At 41.0% G+C, this 18,375-nt stretch overlaps 1 protein-coding gene across 1 annotated transcript in view; it reads right to left on the bottom strand.

Annotated features, from left to right (window-relative positions):
- ARID1B (AT rich interactive domain 1B (SWI1-like)) overlaps positions 1–18,375 on the bottom strand; it is a gene marked incomplete at its 5' end in the record, with an annotated part of 33,942 nt that overhangs the window by 10,758 nt on the left and 4,809 nt on the right. Inside the window, 6 exons of the mRNA XM_010141644.1 lie at positions 965–1,081; positions 2,074–2,224; positions 3,900–4,072; positions 5,420–5,558; positions 13,337–13,541; positions 16,873–17,082. Of these exons, the coding sequence (XP_010139946.1) occupies positions 965–1,081; positions 2,074–2,224; positions 3,900–4,072; positions 5,420–5,558; positions 13,337–13,541; positions 16,873–17,082 (995 nt within the window). The remainder of the gene's footprint in view (positions 1–964; positions 1,082–2,073; positions 2,225–3,899; positions 4,073–5,419; positions 5,559–13,336; positions 13,542–16,872; positions 17,083–18,375) is intronic.

The raw sequence follows: 18,375 nt of genomic DNA, 5'->3' as shown, positions 1-18,375 counted from the left end.
TTTTCATGTAATTATTAATTAAAGCTACATAATGAAGCATACATATAAATGGCAGAGTTGCATTGCTCTTTGAAACTTACCCGTGGCCTTTAAGACCTCTGAGGAGTGCTACAGTGTAACTGAAATATTTTTAGCACATCTGAATGAAATTTAGGTAGCTGCGACGAAGTACTTGGCAAGCATTAAGATTGAGAAATAATACTGTATTGCAGATTAGTACGTCAATAATTCCTCTCTGTATGCTACCAGTGAGAAGACATCTAAGTTTGAGTATAATTATGGAAGCGATACACCGGGGAGAGTCAGAGAAACAGAGGACTGGGGAACCTGACATGTTAAAAGAAATAACGGGACCTAATTTTTCAAAAAGTATGGAAAACTCACATTTTTTGAGAGCTGACCAGAGTGAAAGCAGTAACTGTTCAATACCTCCTAAAATTATGATGTGGATGAAGAGAAATCACCTAATGCCAGTTAAGACAACAATATAACTTATGGGGATTGTCTACAGTTGTCCAAGATGGTACACGCAGTAAGATAAAACTGAGCAAAGGTACACGTATACATAAGGGAACACTTTCTAAGCGTTCAACTTGTTAGCCTCGCCATAACAACAAGCCAGGTGAAGTCGTGGAAGCTTTAGAACCAGTGTAATTTAATGCTGCTCTGGAGAACTTGGGCCTATAAAATACGTTCTAGTTCAGTGTTGGCAGAGAGATACACAAGGTAGGACATACACTTCTTTTCTAGCATCTCTGATTCTATGGCTACAGAAAGTCAGCTGATTCACCCAAGCCTCCGCCCTCCAAGAAACTGAACCAATGGTAAAAGCCTAATTAAGAACAGACAAAAGAGAAGTGACACAACAAGAGGCCACATCTTCTGCCTATGTGCTCTCACAGAGGCCACTAGCACTGGTTAGCTGGTTATCGCAGATATTATGAACAGAGAAATCAGTGTTCACCTTTGCTGGCCAGGGTAACGATTAGGAGAGTACATGCTTGGGTCACTGTTTGAAGGCACCATGCTGCTTTGACCAGGTGGTCCCATACTGCCTTCAGGACCCAGCCCATGATCCAACCTAAAAAATGACAAAGGAAACCTCATTCTGTGAAAAGCACTTATTCTCTAAAATTGCCCACCAAATAAAACAAAACACACCCCTTAAAGAAAACATCCTCTTGACTTATCACCTTCCACTGGAACCCTTACTCTCACTGACTCCCCTGCAACGTGACCTGTTGAACAACATGATTATACTTATGTTACTCTACACATCTACTGCTTCAAACTTCTGACTAAAAACTACTCTGCCATACACATAAAAGACCCTCCCTGCACCACTTTAGCTACCATCAGGAAACGAAAAGCAAAGCTAAAGTACACAGCCTAATGAAAGTACAAGTAGGAATACAGCCGGAGCTGCAAAACCTACCGCAGTGCTTAATATAATCCAAACATTCCCAAACCATTCTGCTTGCTACACCAATGCTTAAACATCAGATTTTTTTCCCCCCAAGACTTCCCTGGGGTAAACGAAAGAGGACCAAATTTATTTTGTGTATTTCCCTTAAAGAAAGACAAACTTAGGAGGTCCTGATGGACACATGGCAAGACTGGTGCCCCTATTCTCAAACAACAGACTCCAGACTCTCCAAAGGCAATTCACTAACAGACCACAAACCAAACATATTTAGGCTGTGCATTTTGGTTTTCATAAAAATCCCACCAACAACTGTTTAGGTGAAAACACGGCCAGAAGACTAACTCAAGTGCTGCTTCATGCCATTACGGCCCAGCCCAGCAGCCAGCTGAAGGCAGCTGTCAAACACAGGCACATGCTGATCTGCAGTAGCTCGCTTGATTTCTAAGGCGTGACAACTCCTCTTTATTAATTTCTGCAAACGGTTATGAGTCAGTCATTTCCAGTGGTTTGACTCCCAGTAATTTAGTGAGATGCTGTAGAAAGTGTAGGCTGCCATGTTCTCTGCAAAGTGCAATGGGAAAATGAGAAGGGGAGAAAGAGGATAATTTTCATTAATCTTCACTTCTTTTTCCTGCAGATTCACTCACCTCCTCTCATAGCCACTTCCATAAGAAAACTGCTGTCGCTGGCTCATGCTCATGTTGGACATTGCTCCAGATGGACTCTGGTTATACATATCTTGTATTCCACTGTTAGGCATTTGCCCAGGGGTCATGAAAGGCTCATTGCTTCCAGGCACTGCAACAGTAAGGAAAATTAGATATATTATTCTGGGTGTTTGAAGGTCTCTTTCTATTGAATGCTGTATTTTAAAATAACATTCAGATCTCTAACGCTGCCGAGAAGAATTAGCTGGCATCTGACAAGCTCTCCAAGGTCTGATGAAAAAGTATGAAGCAGTACCACTACCAAGATGATGGTGATAATACTAAGGAGCTGCAAATGAGGAAAATAATCTTGTCCTATGGAACTGAGCTCATCAGGCACCAAGCAGGTTCTTCCCTGTGGTCTTTGTAGCTGAAGATGAATTTGCTGTCACCCCGAACAATGCTAAATATTAATGCAAACATAAACCTTACAAAGCAGAAGAGAGCAAATCTCCTAGTTTGGATTACAAAGCAGTCAGAATCACGTTCTTCTTTCTTTGGTAGAGCCCTCATACACACATTGTACTCTAACTTAGTTACGGAAAGGATCCTGTATACTAATGTAGCTTCTCAAGCAGGATGGGCATATTCCACAGGTCCAAGAAAAGACATGTTGACCACTATTATTGGATATAAATCCCCCGGCAAATAGAGGAAGATCCTCTATACTTTAGTTCCTCGTAGTAGATAGATACTGAAAAGAGACATTTCTTTTTCAACAGGATAAATGTGAAATATTTGATGAAGTTCAATAAACCCAGTTCATCTCACATGGATATCAAATCTAAAGTGAATCTAAGGCAGAGAGTTTTCCCTTCCACTGACTGTGTTATGGTAGTGTTCACAGTCTAGGCATACAGACTTAAAGGGAAGGTTTTAAAAAAATCACATCAGATTAAGCCTCTCTTTGAAATCATCTCTCCACTTCATCACATATCCTTCCCCCTCTCCACCCCGATTTCTGAATGTCTTCTTCCCATTCATCCCTTTTGCTCTCTTTCAGTTTCCACTTTCTTAATTTCATCTCCTCCATCTGCTCTTCTCTTTGCAGCCATTGTGAGCCCTGCTTGTGTTCTTTCCTCCCACTTCCCTATACACGAGGCATGCAAGATTGATACATTTTAAGCACATTTTACAATATCCACAAAACCATCTGTGGGTTAAGTGCCTAAAAGGACAAGAGTCAGCTCTGACATTAATTTTAGTTTTGCTTTCTAAAAATAAACAACCTTTGAGTGTGTTTATCACCTTTTGTCAGGGGCTGTCCCAGTGAGGAAAAAAAAATTAGCATTCCTATTCTGAAAAATACATAAACTGAGACAGAAAGCATTAGAGGACTTGCCCAGTTTCTGCACAGTGAATTCCCAGTTCAGCCCTACTACAACTAGGCACGTTGCTTCTGCTTCACCACTTCACATTTTAACACTGAGGTCCAGCATCTGATTTGCAGAGTAGTTAACCACCTTCAAGAAACATATGCTATTGCACAAAATCTAACTCTGTGAATTTATGTCATTTCCTGAAGTGTATTCCTACTAGCATTTTTAGGATTTTGTTAAGTCTAAAATAAAGAGTGTGACTCTGAGAGGGGAAAATGTCGCCAGATCAGAATGAAACACAATTGTGCTGCACCTCTTTTTTTGCTACAAGGATACCATTTTAGCCATGGCAAAATCGGCAAAGTAAAAAAGCGCATTCTGATAACTAGAACATCTTGATTACATACAAGTAGGGAAGAATACTTAAAGCTCCCACAAAGAAAATACCTTTTCTCATTCCACCGAAAGGATCTTTATTCGGCTCATATGGCATCCTTCCCATCATATCTGGCATGTTTATTCCCTGCTGGTATGGTGCATTTGGCGTCATGGAGTTTCGCTTTGGGAATGCTGAATCACTTACATCAGAAAAGGGATCGTGCACGCTAACTGCGCTGTTTCTAGCAGATGAGAAAAAGGAGGCATTAACATCATCATGTACTCATCAGAAATGTGGAAACAGACTGGACTATAATACCCCATCCCATAATGCTGTGGCAGTCATCAGTGCAGGATACATCTGAGGAAGATGCAAAAAGCTTTCACAATGGACAATCATGAAAAAATCTACCCCTTTATTTCCTCAAGCTTATCTGCCTACTTACCTTAAAGGTCAGGGGTTTTAATCTAATTCAACTGTGCATGTTCCTATTACTCATATAAAAGTCTAAACCTTTCTGAAATTTCACTAAGCTGCTTGCCTCGCTACCCCAAGGTGACGAGCTCCACAGGTTAATTATATACCGTGTCAAAATAGTATTACTTTTTATCAGTTTCATATTTATTACCTTTCAAATTTACCAAGTACCCCATTGCTCTCCTAGAGGAAAGACTAAACAACAACACTTTTACCTCCCAAATACCATTTACTGTTATGGAGAGGCACTAACCTTCATGCAGCCAGCTTTATTCTGCAGCCCTTAAAACTCTGGCTTGGAAAATGGAGTCTCCCTGATAACTATCAGATTTATTCTTAATGGAAAAGAAAATTTTTTACATAGTGAAAGAAAACTCAAACTGAATTGAAGATGATTAAAAAAGGTTCTTGTTATCATTTCTGCGTTATTACAGATGGAGAAAAAAAGAGCCTAAGTATGTTAAGTTTGGAGTGACTCTGTAGATAGTTCAGAGCTCAGCTATGTTCTCGCTGAAGCAGACCACTTTTTTTGCTGGAATTCAGTGGGCTAAGGATCCTTAATGAATGGTGAGTAGACTTCACTTCAGATGAAGCCTGTCTGTGTGACTTACAGGATGCAGAAGTGAAAGAGATCTCTTGGTCCATCCAGCTGAATCCTCTGCTGTCTCAACCACTGCTATTATATAGGCGTTTCGTAATGTGAATTTATGTAACACCTTAATACCACATAATCCTCCTTCTTGAGCATGGATGTCTGGAGTTGTGTACCACAGGAGGATGGGGTAAGCAAGGAAAGGAAGGTTCTGGTTGGTGCTGCTGGGTTCCACCTTCCTCCTCCATCTCACATATTCACATGTGTCGCTTTGCACTGGTGCTTGTCTGCTCCTTCTCTGGTATTCAGAAAGCTAATACGGCTCCTACTCCTCCCTCCCTTTCCCTCTCTTCCCTCCAAATAGACATAATTTTCTGCCACTTCTCTGTGCAGTTCACCACTGGCTTTGAGCCAGTTCACCACAGAATCAGATGAGTGCCCCAGCAGTTGGGAAAGACTGGTTTAAAACTATTGTAGAACTATAGCCCAATAAAAAATGAAGCGAACCCGTTTTCCTACCTGCCACCCTGCATAGGTGTCATCTGTCCATGAGGTGTTGATGCTGGTGTTGGGGGCTTCAAATCGCCTGGCACTTCTGTCATGGAATTACTACCAGTAGACTGTGGAGTCTGTGGACCTTGCAAGGAACCAGAATTAGCTGGGAAGTTAAAAGAAAAAGGAAATTAAAAGGTAGCAGCCAAAGTTCTGTCGAAATAATAATAAAGGAGAGAAACTGGTTCTTTCCCCCACAAGCCTGCTTATACCATGCATCTCAGTACTTTGTTAACTTCCCCAAAATCCTTTGAGATCAGGATACGCCGTGCAGTAATAGCTATCACCTTTCCTAGAACCATGAATTTATCTGCTGCCTGAAGCAACGTGAATAGAAATCACCTAGATGAAGGATCATTTAAATCAGAGGTCAGAGATACAAAGTTAATTGTCTATAGTTTACAGAGTAAATGAAGGTTGTTCTTTGGCACAGCTTCTTTATAAAGTCACTATCACAACACATAAATTTCAGACGGAAGCTTTTCCTCACAAATTTAAATTGCTGTATTAATATAAATTCATAATTTCATTTACCACTAAAAGGCAGACATTTCCATGGTGCAACACGGAAAATGATTAGTGGAACAATGCAACCCTATGCCATCTTTGAGACAGCACAGAAGAAGATTTTATTTAAGAAATGCAAAAGGCAGCATGGGATAAGAAGAAAAAGATCACTGAAAGTAGAATTTGAACAGGAGGCTACAGCTAACACTCCTAGTAAAACTGTAAAAATAGCAACAGACACGATAACAAAATGTAGTTAGGGTCATTATAAAGCACATATAACTAGACCAGGTCAGTTCTGCAAAAAATTGGAGATTTCAGAAAGTGATACAGCACCTGCACTGCTACTGTTCTGCTTCACCATGATAAATAGCTATATTCTTAATAAGACAGCAAGTGTGGATAAGCGAGTACTGTTCTATTCCGATGAGACTGAGCAATAATAACGGCATTAAATGAATACATCATATAAGCTAATGATAAAATACCTCCAAACCAGACTTTTAAAGTAGACACTGAAAAACTTTTCATATGACTATTGAGATAGAGAAACAGCCCCCAACCCCAAAGATCTGAAATAGTAGTTTTCTGATGGAGAAGGTGTTAAGTAGGAATTATTAACAATATCTAAGTCTTGGATCTGTTTGGCCTTGTAGAAGAAATTCTACCCAAGAAGAACGTGCAGAATTCAAATTTTTAGATGCAACTGGGAAAAAAAAATTACCAACAGAAAAAATTCATAGATCTAACAGACTCAGAAAGACATGGTCTTGAGAGGTCCTTGTTTTTTATGAACTGTCATGTAAGCATTTTATAGTGCCTGACTATCTACATTCAACAACCAATTAACAAAACTTTATAAATTACTGTTAGAGGGAAAAGTGGAACAAGCAGTATGGGCGTTTCTTCTGTATGTGAGAGTAGTTAGTTTTTAATTGACTCAGGATCCTAGAACACTCATCATCTTGACAGGCAGAGCTTGTTTTTAACTGAAGAACACCTTTTTTTATATGTGTTTCATTTATATCTGTAACACATGTTCCATTATCTGGAAATCAGTCTCAGAAACAAACGCATATGTAAAATCCACATTGTGCAGACCACACTGTTCTTGTCCTCAGCTTTCTGAGGTATGTTTGGATTATACTCACTTAGTAATGAGGTTCAAGAAAAGTTTAAGAAAAGGTCTCTGATTGCAGTAATACAGTAGCAACAACATTTGCAACAACTAACACTACAGTTGACTGAAGGCTTTAGTGCTATAATAAAACAAATCCATATGATAATGAGAAAATCATCATGTTCACATAAAACAAGCCTTTGTATATAATAACCCTGAGTGAGCCGGGATCATTCTCCTGCCCTTGAGCTTTAAATACAACTCTAGATTACTTTGAAAAAGCTTGAAAGCATTTCTGAGTTAAGCCACACATTGTCACGCACCATCTTGTTATATTAGAACCATGTAAGTAAACACCTTAGTGCACCCATACACTTGCTGTAAAATATGATACTGCCTAACCCTGCACATTTCTTTTATGGTGGGATATTAAGCAGCAATTAAGTGTTTCCCTGTCCTACCTGAGCAAGAACTTAATTCATATCTGAAGAAAACCTAAGGAAAACAATTGAAATATTTTTTTCAGTATTTATGGGCTACATGAGTATAGAATCTTTATTATGAATAACAATGTTTTATATAATATTCTTAGATAGGTTTAGGAAGGAGAGGTTTAAAAGCAAAAAGAAGATACCCAACTCCCTTCTGTAAAACAGGAATCATACTACCATTTCTCTTGGTTGGATAGTGCAAAGCCTGATTAATATTTCTCAAAGCCCTCAAATACAGTTGCAGTGAAAATGAGAAGAAACAAGGTATGTATTATTACTCCGTTTAAGTGGTTGAAAATTGTGGCACAAGTAAGGGCTGTGTACTGACAAGCGAGGATCACACAAAATACCAAATAGTTCCTCATTCACTGTGGACTGTTTGTTCTGTGCATGCAATGATGTAGACATTTTGTGGAAAAAATTTCCATGTGACTGCGTAATGAAGAGAGTATTGAACGTATATGCACAAGGAAACATAACTACGGTTGCAAAGATTGTTATCTCACTTTTGGCACTTCCTAACATTTAAGCATATGACTTTGCATCAAAGCAATATACTTCAAACAGTTTTTGGATATAGCATGTGCACACCGATGCCTGTATACACACACGCTAAATGTGATGTTCTCTCACATACATCGCTAATGAAAGAGTATGAAAACAACCCTCTTCTCTGTAAGAAAGTACCATATTCCTTTTTCATGTTTCACCTTCAATTTTACATCTGCTAAGCTGCTCTCTGAAATTTTTACATCTATCCTTGCAGGGTTTTTATTATGGTAGAACTTTAATTCTGATTGTGGGTATCCTGAAATAGAAACCGTATCTTTTAAAGTGCTTCATAAGCTTCACTATTAAACAAAGAACTAAGAATGAAGACAAACATCAGTGTTCTTTTAGAATAGTTAATCTCTGCTTACATGATTCTGCGCTGACTTTGGGATGTCCAGGAAAAAACCTGTGTGTATGTAGCAACTGAATTCTTCATCTCACATCCACATCTAAGCAACGCTTGTTTTTTAAGTGTCAAGAATATGCTTTTAACAATAGAAAATCCATCCAAAAGGAAATAAAATTAACATCTTTGTCAGTGCGAGGGTGAGGTCCTACAAACTCTTCCACAATTCACTCAACAGCATGTGTTATTCTTGGTGGCATGTAGCAGCAGCACGGTTTTTAACTTGCAAAGTCTGCATGGCGGTAAGAACTGCTTTCAGGGAAGACCCTTTATTTACCAGAACAGAAATATGCAGTTCTCTTGCCAGGAATTTTTTTCCCTTCAGGAAAAAAAATAATAAAAAAAGAAGAATGCAACTTCTTGAAACTCCATTAATATGAGGCCTGACATGCTCTCTAGGATTTCCCTACCTTTTGCCAGAAGCTACAAATATATACTCTAAAGTAAACAATGAAAAGGTTACTGAAGGTTAAGTACATTCACATACTTCAGAGTGAACAGCCAGCCACCACGCTGAGAAGATAATTTACACAGCAGGAACCCAGTGCCCCAGTTAGGCTGGGAGAGGGTCTGCTGGCTGCGGCAGAGCCCCCCTGGGTAGACACCGGGGCACCTCTGTCTGCCCCTTCATCCAACCCCTCCCAACCCCTCTCACCCATCCATCTTCCGTGGGGATTCCCTGGCTGGCCTCATGACACGCTCCATGACATCACCTGCCTGCTAATAATAGCACTTCAGTCAGCCACCCGCCAGCAGAGACGGATGGGTTTGGTTACAGAGGCACTCACTGAATGGCTGTGTCGTGTGGGGCTGTGTCGTGTCCTCCCTGCCATCCCCCTCCCCAAGTCTTATTTCTCTGCTGCCAAGGAAACGCAGGGATCACACTCTTGGCGCGCTCTCGCTCCCTCTTTCCAACACAGGCATGCGATTTTCCAGTTTGCTGTAATGAAATCTCCATTGACATCAGGGCCAGCTGCTGAGTGTTACTCAGAGGCATCCTTGGCTGTGCCGCTGTGGCCATCCTGTTCATTCAGTATAGGATAAATGCTCAGGCTGTAATTTTGAGAGCCCTGGGTACATAACCACATACTTACTGCAGCTAAGAATTTACAGTGCAGAGTACAGCAATGGAAAATGACTCCTTCGTGCTGACGCTCTTTTGAAATTTGTTCTCTGGCACTCATTAACGCTTAGCATAATGGCCCGTGGAATTCTTTTCTGTTTAGAACTTGCCAGATAATTTGTGCATGCTTTGTTCAAAACTATCAAATGCACATGACAGGAAAAGCGTTTTGTCTTTGCAGTCACTTCTGGAAAGCACTGGAGTCCTAGAAGGATGCTTATGAAGACCTACAATGCCTCTGTACAAGGGATTTTCTACACAGCAGAAGAGCAATTATCAGTGGACACGGACCTTGGCATGGACTGCACTACCAGGACATAAGGCCAGCCGGGTCTTCTAATAGCTAGCCTGCCATTAGGCATCTGCTGCTGGTCTTCACTGCTGATGGCATTACCTGACCCAGACAGCTTTAAGCTGTGAAACAAAGGCCTCAGCCTACCACAAGCATGTCTCCACCTTGTACAGCCACAGAGCGTGGCAAGCCACCAAACACATTCAGGCCCCCACCTCTCCTTGGGAGTTTTATGAAAGAACAGAAGAGACTTTGACAGTGATATGAAGCCAGAACACCTTGGCTACTGTGCAGACCTCTGCTGAGCAAAACCAACCAGCCTGTCACTTTACTGCTCTACTCTCACACCTTTTTTCAAATTTTTATAATTGCTGACACTATCCTGAATTGCGCTGTACATAGCACTAAGTTATCCACTCTTTTACATACCATTTTTCTTATTAATGAAGTTGTGAAAAACAGAAGTGATGGGAGAATCTCAAATACGGTGCTACAAGCAAATGGACTTTCACATGGACCCAGACCGCTGCCTCACAGTCCCATAAATTTGACTTATGCATCGCATCCTTCCCCTGACTGGGCTCTTCCATAGGAACCTCCTTGCCATGGTTGCTGCACTCTGTCTCCTAGTGTTCCCTCTATGGTTCCATTCTAAAAGTCATCTGTGAGGCAGTCACATAATGACCCCTCGGCTGTGAGACATCTGCAAGAACTGATTTGCTCTAGACTGCGCTTCAGCATGCTCCCGCCTTGCATAACATCTACCTGGGGAGTACATCCACACAGCAACTAAATTCTTCTCCGTAGCAAGAAGGCTGCCAGTCCCTGTATATTCTTACGAGCAACTGAAATATTTAGTTTTTAAAGTTTTATGAACATCAGCTGATTTTTAAACTCTCAAGCCTGATTTTATAGCATCAGCTGGTTAGAACCGACAAAACACAACACCCTCCCCTCTGGGACAAGTCCCCCTGCTTTTTTTTTCAGAACTAACTTCAGCTCCAATACTGTAACTAGTTGTCTGCAAATGGATTTGGCTTCCAAGTGGCTCTGCCTACACTGAGCTAACTGCACAACAGAGGCTAATGGTTAAAACACGGACCTTTGGAGGCTACTGTTTTCTTGTTGTATTGGTCTCCTGTTCACTCTGAATGCCAAAGAGTAACCGATTTTCTAAAGTACATCCACAACTCTACTTCTTTTGTGCAGTTAAAACGTTAATGTTGGTATATACGAAAGGAAAAGGAGCAATAAAAAAAGCTGACTATTAAAGAGAACAGGCTTGTACTCTCTGCAGCATCTATGCCTCAGCGGGATTTCATGTACTAAAGCTGATACACACTGGGAAAGCCTTTCTCTGTACAGAAGTGCAGTCCCATTCAGCGACACGAGCTCTTTTCTTGCCAACAAAACAAACCTTGAGATCTTTGCTTGCTTCCCCCTCTTCTAGTCTCTATGTCCTGCTGTGTTTTTATTTTAGAAAAATGGTTTCAGTTCTCCTCATAGACTGCTTGCTCGAATGTTAAGATAAATTTAAACTTGGACTTCACCATTTTAATCTGTAGCATCATGATGCAAAAGCTCCCTGTAAAAGTGGTACGTCTGACATTTCCATTCCTTCATTTCAGGTTTATGTACTTAAATAATGATTCTTCATCTCAAAATTCAGCCCATTTATGGTGATCATTTCCAAACCAACTACTGAGAGCAGTGTTGGAGGGAGAGCGGTAAGGGAGGAGAGAGCAAAAAAAAACCCTCATTTTTAGTACTGCTGTTCAGTTTTAGCAACAGATGAATTTCATCTGCACCCTCCTTAACAAGTCTAACAGTTTCAGCTCCCCTTACCAGTCTTCTCAGGATGTGACAGGAACATCCAGCATCTTTTATTTTTTGCAGTAGTGTACATTCAGGACACTCTATGCTCACTTCAGAGAGATAAACATTTGGACTACTGGCGTCACTTCTAGTACCAAGTGTTTTCCCACATCTTCTAAACTTGCACTGCAAAGTAACCTAGTTATCTTCTCTATTAAATAATTAGCACTGGGGTGCCCAGTAACCCTAGGTGTTAACAAGGTGGAGGAAATATTGAAGTTATTACAGAGAGATATACCTAGGAAGATTTTAACCAAACACTCCCCCAAGTCCTTACATTGAATACATCATGCTGAGAAAGACTTAAGCTGTATTGCTGTTATCTTTTTCTGTACTGACAAAGCACTGTCATAAGAAAAGATCTTGTAAAGGCCAGAATGGTATTATATGATTATAAAGGTCTTTGCAATTTTCTAGTACCCATGATTGGATGCTGAAGCCATGCATCCTGCAAACTGCCTGCAGAGCTTGCTGTGTTCCCGACTCGCCACTTCCAATTTTCAGCCAGTGGACTGCACCAACAGAAATTAAGTTATTTACTACTTTGCTAAAACTGCCTTCTAATGCAGGAAACTGCTGCACACATTCCAGGAATGATATTCTCTTGGCAACAGCAGAAGGTGGTCTGCCTAATAATAACTGTGAAGGTAGTTCCCATTTTTTGTCAAATTATTTTGTTGGTCAGAAAAGCCTAATAACCTGCAAATCAAAGGAATTCTTTCCTCTTCCATGGGTGGCCCAGAATTCACCACAGACTGAAACTACATCTTTTCCTATGTACTTAAAATGTTTCTACTTGAGAATTTTCCTAACTAACTTGAATGTCAATCATGAGTATCAAATCTTGAGTCATAAGTTAAATGAATTTAGAACGAAAATAGTGTGGTTTCAAACAACACACAGGCAAAGACAACAGCCAAAATAAAGCAATTCCCGTTCCGGTTTTTCAGACAAGAAGATAAAGACGGTGATGCTAATAACTTATCTGACATACAGGATTAACAACAAAAAACCAGAAAGCGTGCCTCCAAACTATGAGGTCTGGTAGCGGGGATACACCATACTCTCAACCTGCCACACATTCAACATGAGCAACTGTCAGAGACCCACTCGTCAGTCCCGCATTTGCCATCCTGCCTCCAGCTGAAGCTCTACTGACCAACAGTTGTGTTGAAATGCAGCTTCAGATTCATAGCACGGGAAGTCCAAGTACCAGAATCTGATTTTCAGACAAACACACCGGCTGCCTCCTGTCTTACAGCACAAGTAGAATGCTATTCCTTCTACCATGCCAACGTAAATGACAAACTAGACACACGACTGCGGATGGCCCCTCAGAGTTAAATCTGACTTGACTCAGGAGCTAGCTTCAAGCCTGAAATCAACACGCCAGCAACATGTTTATCCTTGTCGTCTGTCCAGCATTAGCAAGACAACCTTCTAAATTTATAAACTGCAACCCAGTATCATCTGCATTCAAAAACTGATTGTTTATAGGCTGCAGTTTTTTTGACTTACCAGGAGATGGCGGCTGAATCTTAGGTTGTTTCTTAGTATCTCCAGTGCTGAAGACTTCTGGAGGCGGCTCCTCCCCTCGCTCAATCTTGCACTCAAAGGCAAACAGGTACTGTATGTATTGTTTTTTCAGGGAGCTGGCGGCGCTGCTCGAAGTACCAACGTTCAAGGTGGTTGCCAGCTCACGCCACTTCTTGTTTTTATTAACCTAGCAAAATAAATGGCAGAACCATTGGTTTGCAGCAAAGCGGGTACGTTTCAATCAGAAGGCAAAAAAAAAGGGGGGGGACACGACCTGCTTTATGTCGCTTACTTTTTTGGTTTTCCTCTTCTAACTAATGCTCATTACTATGACACGCAGCATTTACAGCTATAAAACCATTACGGAACCTGCTGATAGCTACATAAAAAGCTTTGCTTGTGGAGAGTCTTGTGCACGGTGCAGCTTTTAAACACCTTGTGCTCTTCCAGGGCCTAAGCTCTTCAGTTAGCAATCCAGCTCCAAGAACATTCATGCTCACTCTCCCCGTTGCGGATACCACCCACTCCCACCCTATTCCAATTAAAAGGCAGCTTCTAAAAAGTAATTTAGAAGGCAATAACAGCGTTATTCTGCAATTTAAGTCTTTAAACATTCATATGAAAAATAAATTGTTCTTCAAAATAGCCACCAGCTGTCAAACAGTTTGGCCTATAATTCCTAGTTCAAGTCCTTTCACTTTAGGGCATCTTGCAGGGACAGATCAATGATCCTTTAGGCCAAGTATGAGAGGCAGTGCGAAGCGAGGCCCCTTAATTAATTAAGGCAGACTTCAAATACACAGGGCTAGGCCAGAAATACTCTGTGTTACAGTGCTGACTGCACAACGCCGCTGCAAATCTTGTTTGCAGTGTAAGGCTGAGAATATTGAAAGACTCTGTTCATGAGTTCCTCAAACACAGCTGATCTGCAATAACAGCAAAGTTCATTTGTCATCCTGAATGATGCCACTGGTTCGCTCAGCTGTACCACTCGCAGCAGCCAGGATTCTTTCTGTAATACCTGATGCCCTGAAGTTCATTCAACCAGTCCAGCAATTGCTAGGTATAATCCAAGGAGGAGAGGCAGCACTGAAATAAATGGGCTTTAAACATCTGAGCTTCTGTCAGGGAAGAATCCTGACTCCATGATGACTGCTGCTTGCCCTGAGGCCTGAGATTTTAATGACTCCAAGTTAACTCGTAGTGCTACAAAGGTTATCATTAGCCATACTGTTCCCAAGCCTGCACACCCGCAAAGGAAACGTTTCTTACATTTCTCTCAGTGTTTAATAACACCGTAACCGATGCCAGTCAGCAAAGATCTTTTGAGGATAGCATTAATGGCAGGCAGGTTCACATAGCTGCATGGAGTGTTTTTATTTCTCTGGTACATCCTGCAAGAACCCAGGAGTTCAAGGAGACAAGATTTTCATAAACTGCCCCTGTTGAGGCTTGAAATCCACTTACACAGCCCTTTGTGCCCACTGACTTACAGCTAAGTGGTGCAGAATGAACACACTGCATAATGCAAACAGAAACATTCATGTCTAAATGCCCGGTACATTGGCATTTAAAAGAAGAATGCCAACAGCTGGTCTGTTTTTGTTGGGACCCCATCAATTGCCGCTATTCGGACAGAGAATATGCACCGCTGCTGCACAGCTGCACTCCCTGTCACTCTCTGGGCACAATCATGAGATTTGTGGAGAGCAGCAGTTGCAGCAACAGCTTTTTAGGAGAGCATCACACAGATGCACTTAAATAAACCTCAGCAAACAAAGCTCTGCACCTCTCAGTAGCTCCAAATAGGAAACATGATGATCATTCATGTGGGTACACCAGCAAAACCAGGAGCCTTTATTCTAAGCATCCATTTCTACCAGTACTGAAGCACGCATATTTGTAGCTCAAGCTCTCTCAAAAATCAGTCTAAGTGAACAGCATCTATTCTTTGGCAATGCATAATGTCTGTCACTGCAAATCAACAGAGTGTCCCAAAATAAAATAAATTTCCATAATAAGCAAACATCCCATCTGCCCCCCATCTTGCTTAATTTTTGATGATAAGAGTCATACTATGGGCACAGTCCTGCTGTAGGAGGCTGAGCTGCTGCATGATACGATTTACCTGTAATAAAAGTTTCTGAGCTACAAGTAATCAAATCTTTTATGACGGTGGGCATGAGCTGATCACTAAATATGTCAGGATAACATCTCTTACCCATATACACACTTAACAACTGGCAAGGAGACATATATTAGGCTTGTCTGCCTTCTTTTACAGGAATAGCTAAAAACTCTGGACTTGAAGGGCCAATGATCTAATGCAGTATTCAAATCCTGTGTTGTGAGGAGTATCATTAAAAATAGCATTGAAAATGGTACTAATTGATGTTGGATTTTTCTTTCTTGAACTAATCACACAGATTATTAAAATATTCTCTCCTTCTGAGGGTCTAATTTGTTTGTAATATTTTTGAGTTCAGATTTTGTAATTAGTGTAAGATTTTATCTATTTAAATATTAAACATTATCTATCTTATACTGAACACTGCATATACTTATTTATCTATGTAGCAATCTTTAAGACTTCACCTTGCAAGCACAAATGCTCTTAAACCCACAGAGGCTGCAGGTCTCGTCACTGCACGGTAATTTCTAGCACCTAGGCAGAGTGATCCCCTAGATGCAAGGGATGCTTTGTAAAAGCATCAGACTTGGAATACCAAATCTGAGCCTCAAATACCATTTTCTTCTGTTTTCTCATTTGATTGTCCTAGACAATGAAACATTTTGTTTTGCTTTGTGGTGGTCAGTCTTACAGAACCCACAAGGAATTTCCAAACACCCCTTTGAAAAACTTCTGGTTAACTGCTGAGAACAAAACCAAAGCTTCTATCTTCCATCTGTGACTTTTTTACTCTCAGCTTTCATTTTCCTCCATCTCAATTAAGTAATTCACCTTTTTCTTGTAATCATTATGTTTGTAAGGCAACCCAAAATATCCTGTAATCATTTTCAAAACACAGGGAAAGCACAGTCTGTGTCTCAGAAACAAATGTACCATGCAGAGAGACTCACAGATTAAAGGTTTGGGACAATGAAGTGTGTTTCAAGAATGTATCTGCCACTTCTCTGGAGATTAATCGGTTTGTCCTGGAGGCAATATCCCTACTTGGGAAGGATCTCCTTTTCCTTTTAGCTCTATCATCTGTTTCTTACTTGTAACTTGGATCCAATGGCCTTTTCCTCTTCTCTTAGTGGCATTACTGGATTCCCCTGAACAGGTAACAGTTTTGTCTGTCCATAGCAATGGTAAACTTTGATCCAAACTCTAGAGTTTTAGGGCAGTCATGCAGCCCAAAACGAACTCCAGACAAATACTAATGCACAAACCCCTATTTTCTTCAACAATGTTGTCAGGGCTGAAAATGTACTGGTGTAACCTGCAGGAAACAGTCTAGAAAGAAGTGCTTATTGCCTTTTCAAAAGATTCACTTTCAAGCACTTCTTCTCACCTGTGCTAAACCTCCGATTTCTTTGACGCAGACATAGAGCCTGAACAGGTCCAGGGGCTTCTTGCCCACAGCTGGCAGACTGGCCACGGGCGTGCCCCTCTCCTCCATGAACGTGAGATACCGATCGACCCACATCTTGCGCTCCGGCTCATTTCCTAGCTCATAGACTTTAGTGATCTTCTCTCCAGTTGTGGTAGAGGAACTTGATTTCTAAATGGCAAGAAGAAAAAAAAGAGTTGGGGGGAGGGTGGGAGGGGGAGGGAAAAGAAAGTAAGAAACTCACAACATTGAAAAAGAGAAGATGTCAAACAAACTAAAGCTATCACACAACAGTCAGGAATGAAGGCTACTAGTTCAGGCACAAACAGTACATTCTGTCCATATATGGAAAACTCAGCTTTTTAAATAAAGGGCCCAAACTCCCCATTTTCATATTTCTTTCACTGATCTAAACTTTGGATCCCAGAAGGCAAGTTTCTGATGTTGCCTCGTCATTTTAAGAGGTAGCTCTCACATAGCACTTCTTATCCACTTATCTCAAAGTGCTTTGAAAGCAATGATTTGGGTAAAATTAAAAACAAGTTTGTCCCACACAAGTTTACATAACCCTAGAAAACCTGAAAGTGTTTCTTCAGAACAGGAGCTGTACAAAAGTAGCCTAAACATGAATCATGGCAAATAAGTACACCAAGGAGTACTCGTCTTTAGAGTCTTCAGAGTCACAAATGGTTCTGCTTTACTACCTCTTCACACCACAGCTGGCCAAAAAGCAAGATGAGCAGGAGTGCCTACAGTGCAAGGAGACTGGTGGCAATGCTCTTCGTGAACTGCCCGTTAGCTGCCTGAGCCAATAATGCTTATGAGTATCTAACTACTCTCCTCTCCCGGAAGAGGACAGGAGATAGCCATCTCACATGTCCTGCATTGCAAAGAGAATGTGTATTATGACCTGGGGAAAATCAGGGATGCGCAGAGTGAACCACCACCAGGAAAAGCAAAAGAGGTGGAAAGAGCAGAATTTTTTCTCATGTGGCAGAAATGCAAGAGTGAACCCATTTTCCTGCTGCTAATTGGCTTTCCAGCTCATGAAAGCTCCTGTGATCTTGATGCCCTCTTCCACATGGAGATGGCAGAAAGCACTGGAACTGCTACACAAGCTCTAACTTCTCACATCTTTTCTGTTCCATATAACCCTGTGAGCTGGGCTCTGTGCCACGAGTGGATGGACCACACCTTATCTGAGCTGTCTCTGATGTGACAGCAGACAGGGGCAGCTGCTGCTGCAGGAAGACCCTCCTGCTTGCACAAAGCAAAGTGATTTGCTCAGCAGTGGGAAATTGGAGTGATTCAGAATTAAACACAAGAGAAAAAGACTGATATAAAGCTTAGGGAAAGGAGCCAAATACATGAAGGAAAACATATCCTTTATGTCTGTATAGTAGAATCCTAAACTTTGTTGTTGATTGCAGCAGACACTTCTTTAAACACATCTAGTCAATCACT

This window comes from Buceros rhinoceros, unplaced genomic scaffold, assembly GCF_000710305.1.
Source record: "Buceros rhinoceros silvestris isolate BGI_N320 unplaced genomic scaffold, ASM71030v1 scaffold30848, whole genome shotgun sequence".
Taxonomy (NCBI): domain Eukaryota; kingdom Metazoa; phylum Chordata; class Aves; order Bucerotiformes; family Bucerotidae; genus Buceros; species Buceros rhinoceros.
This window is presented reverse-complemented; position numbering and strand designations above follow the sequence as displayed.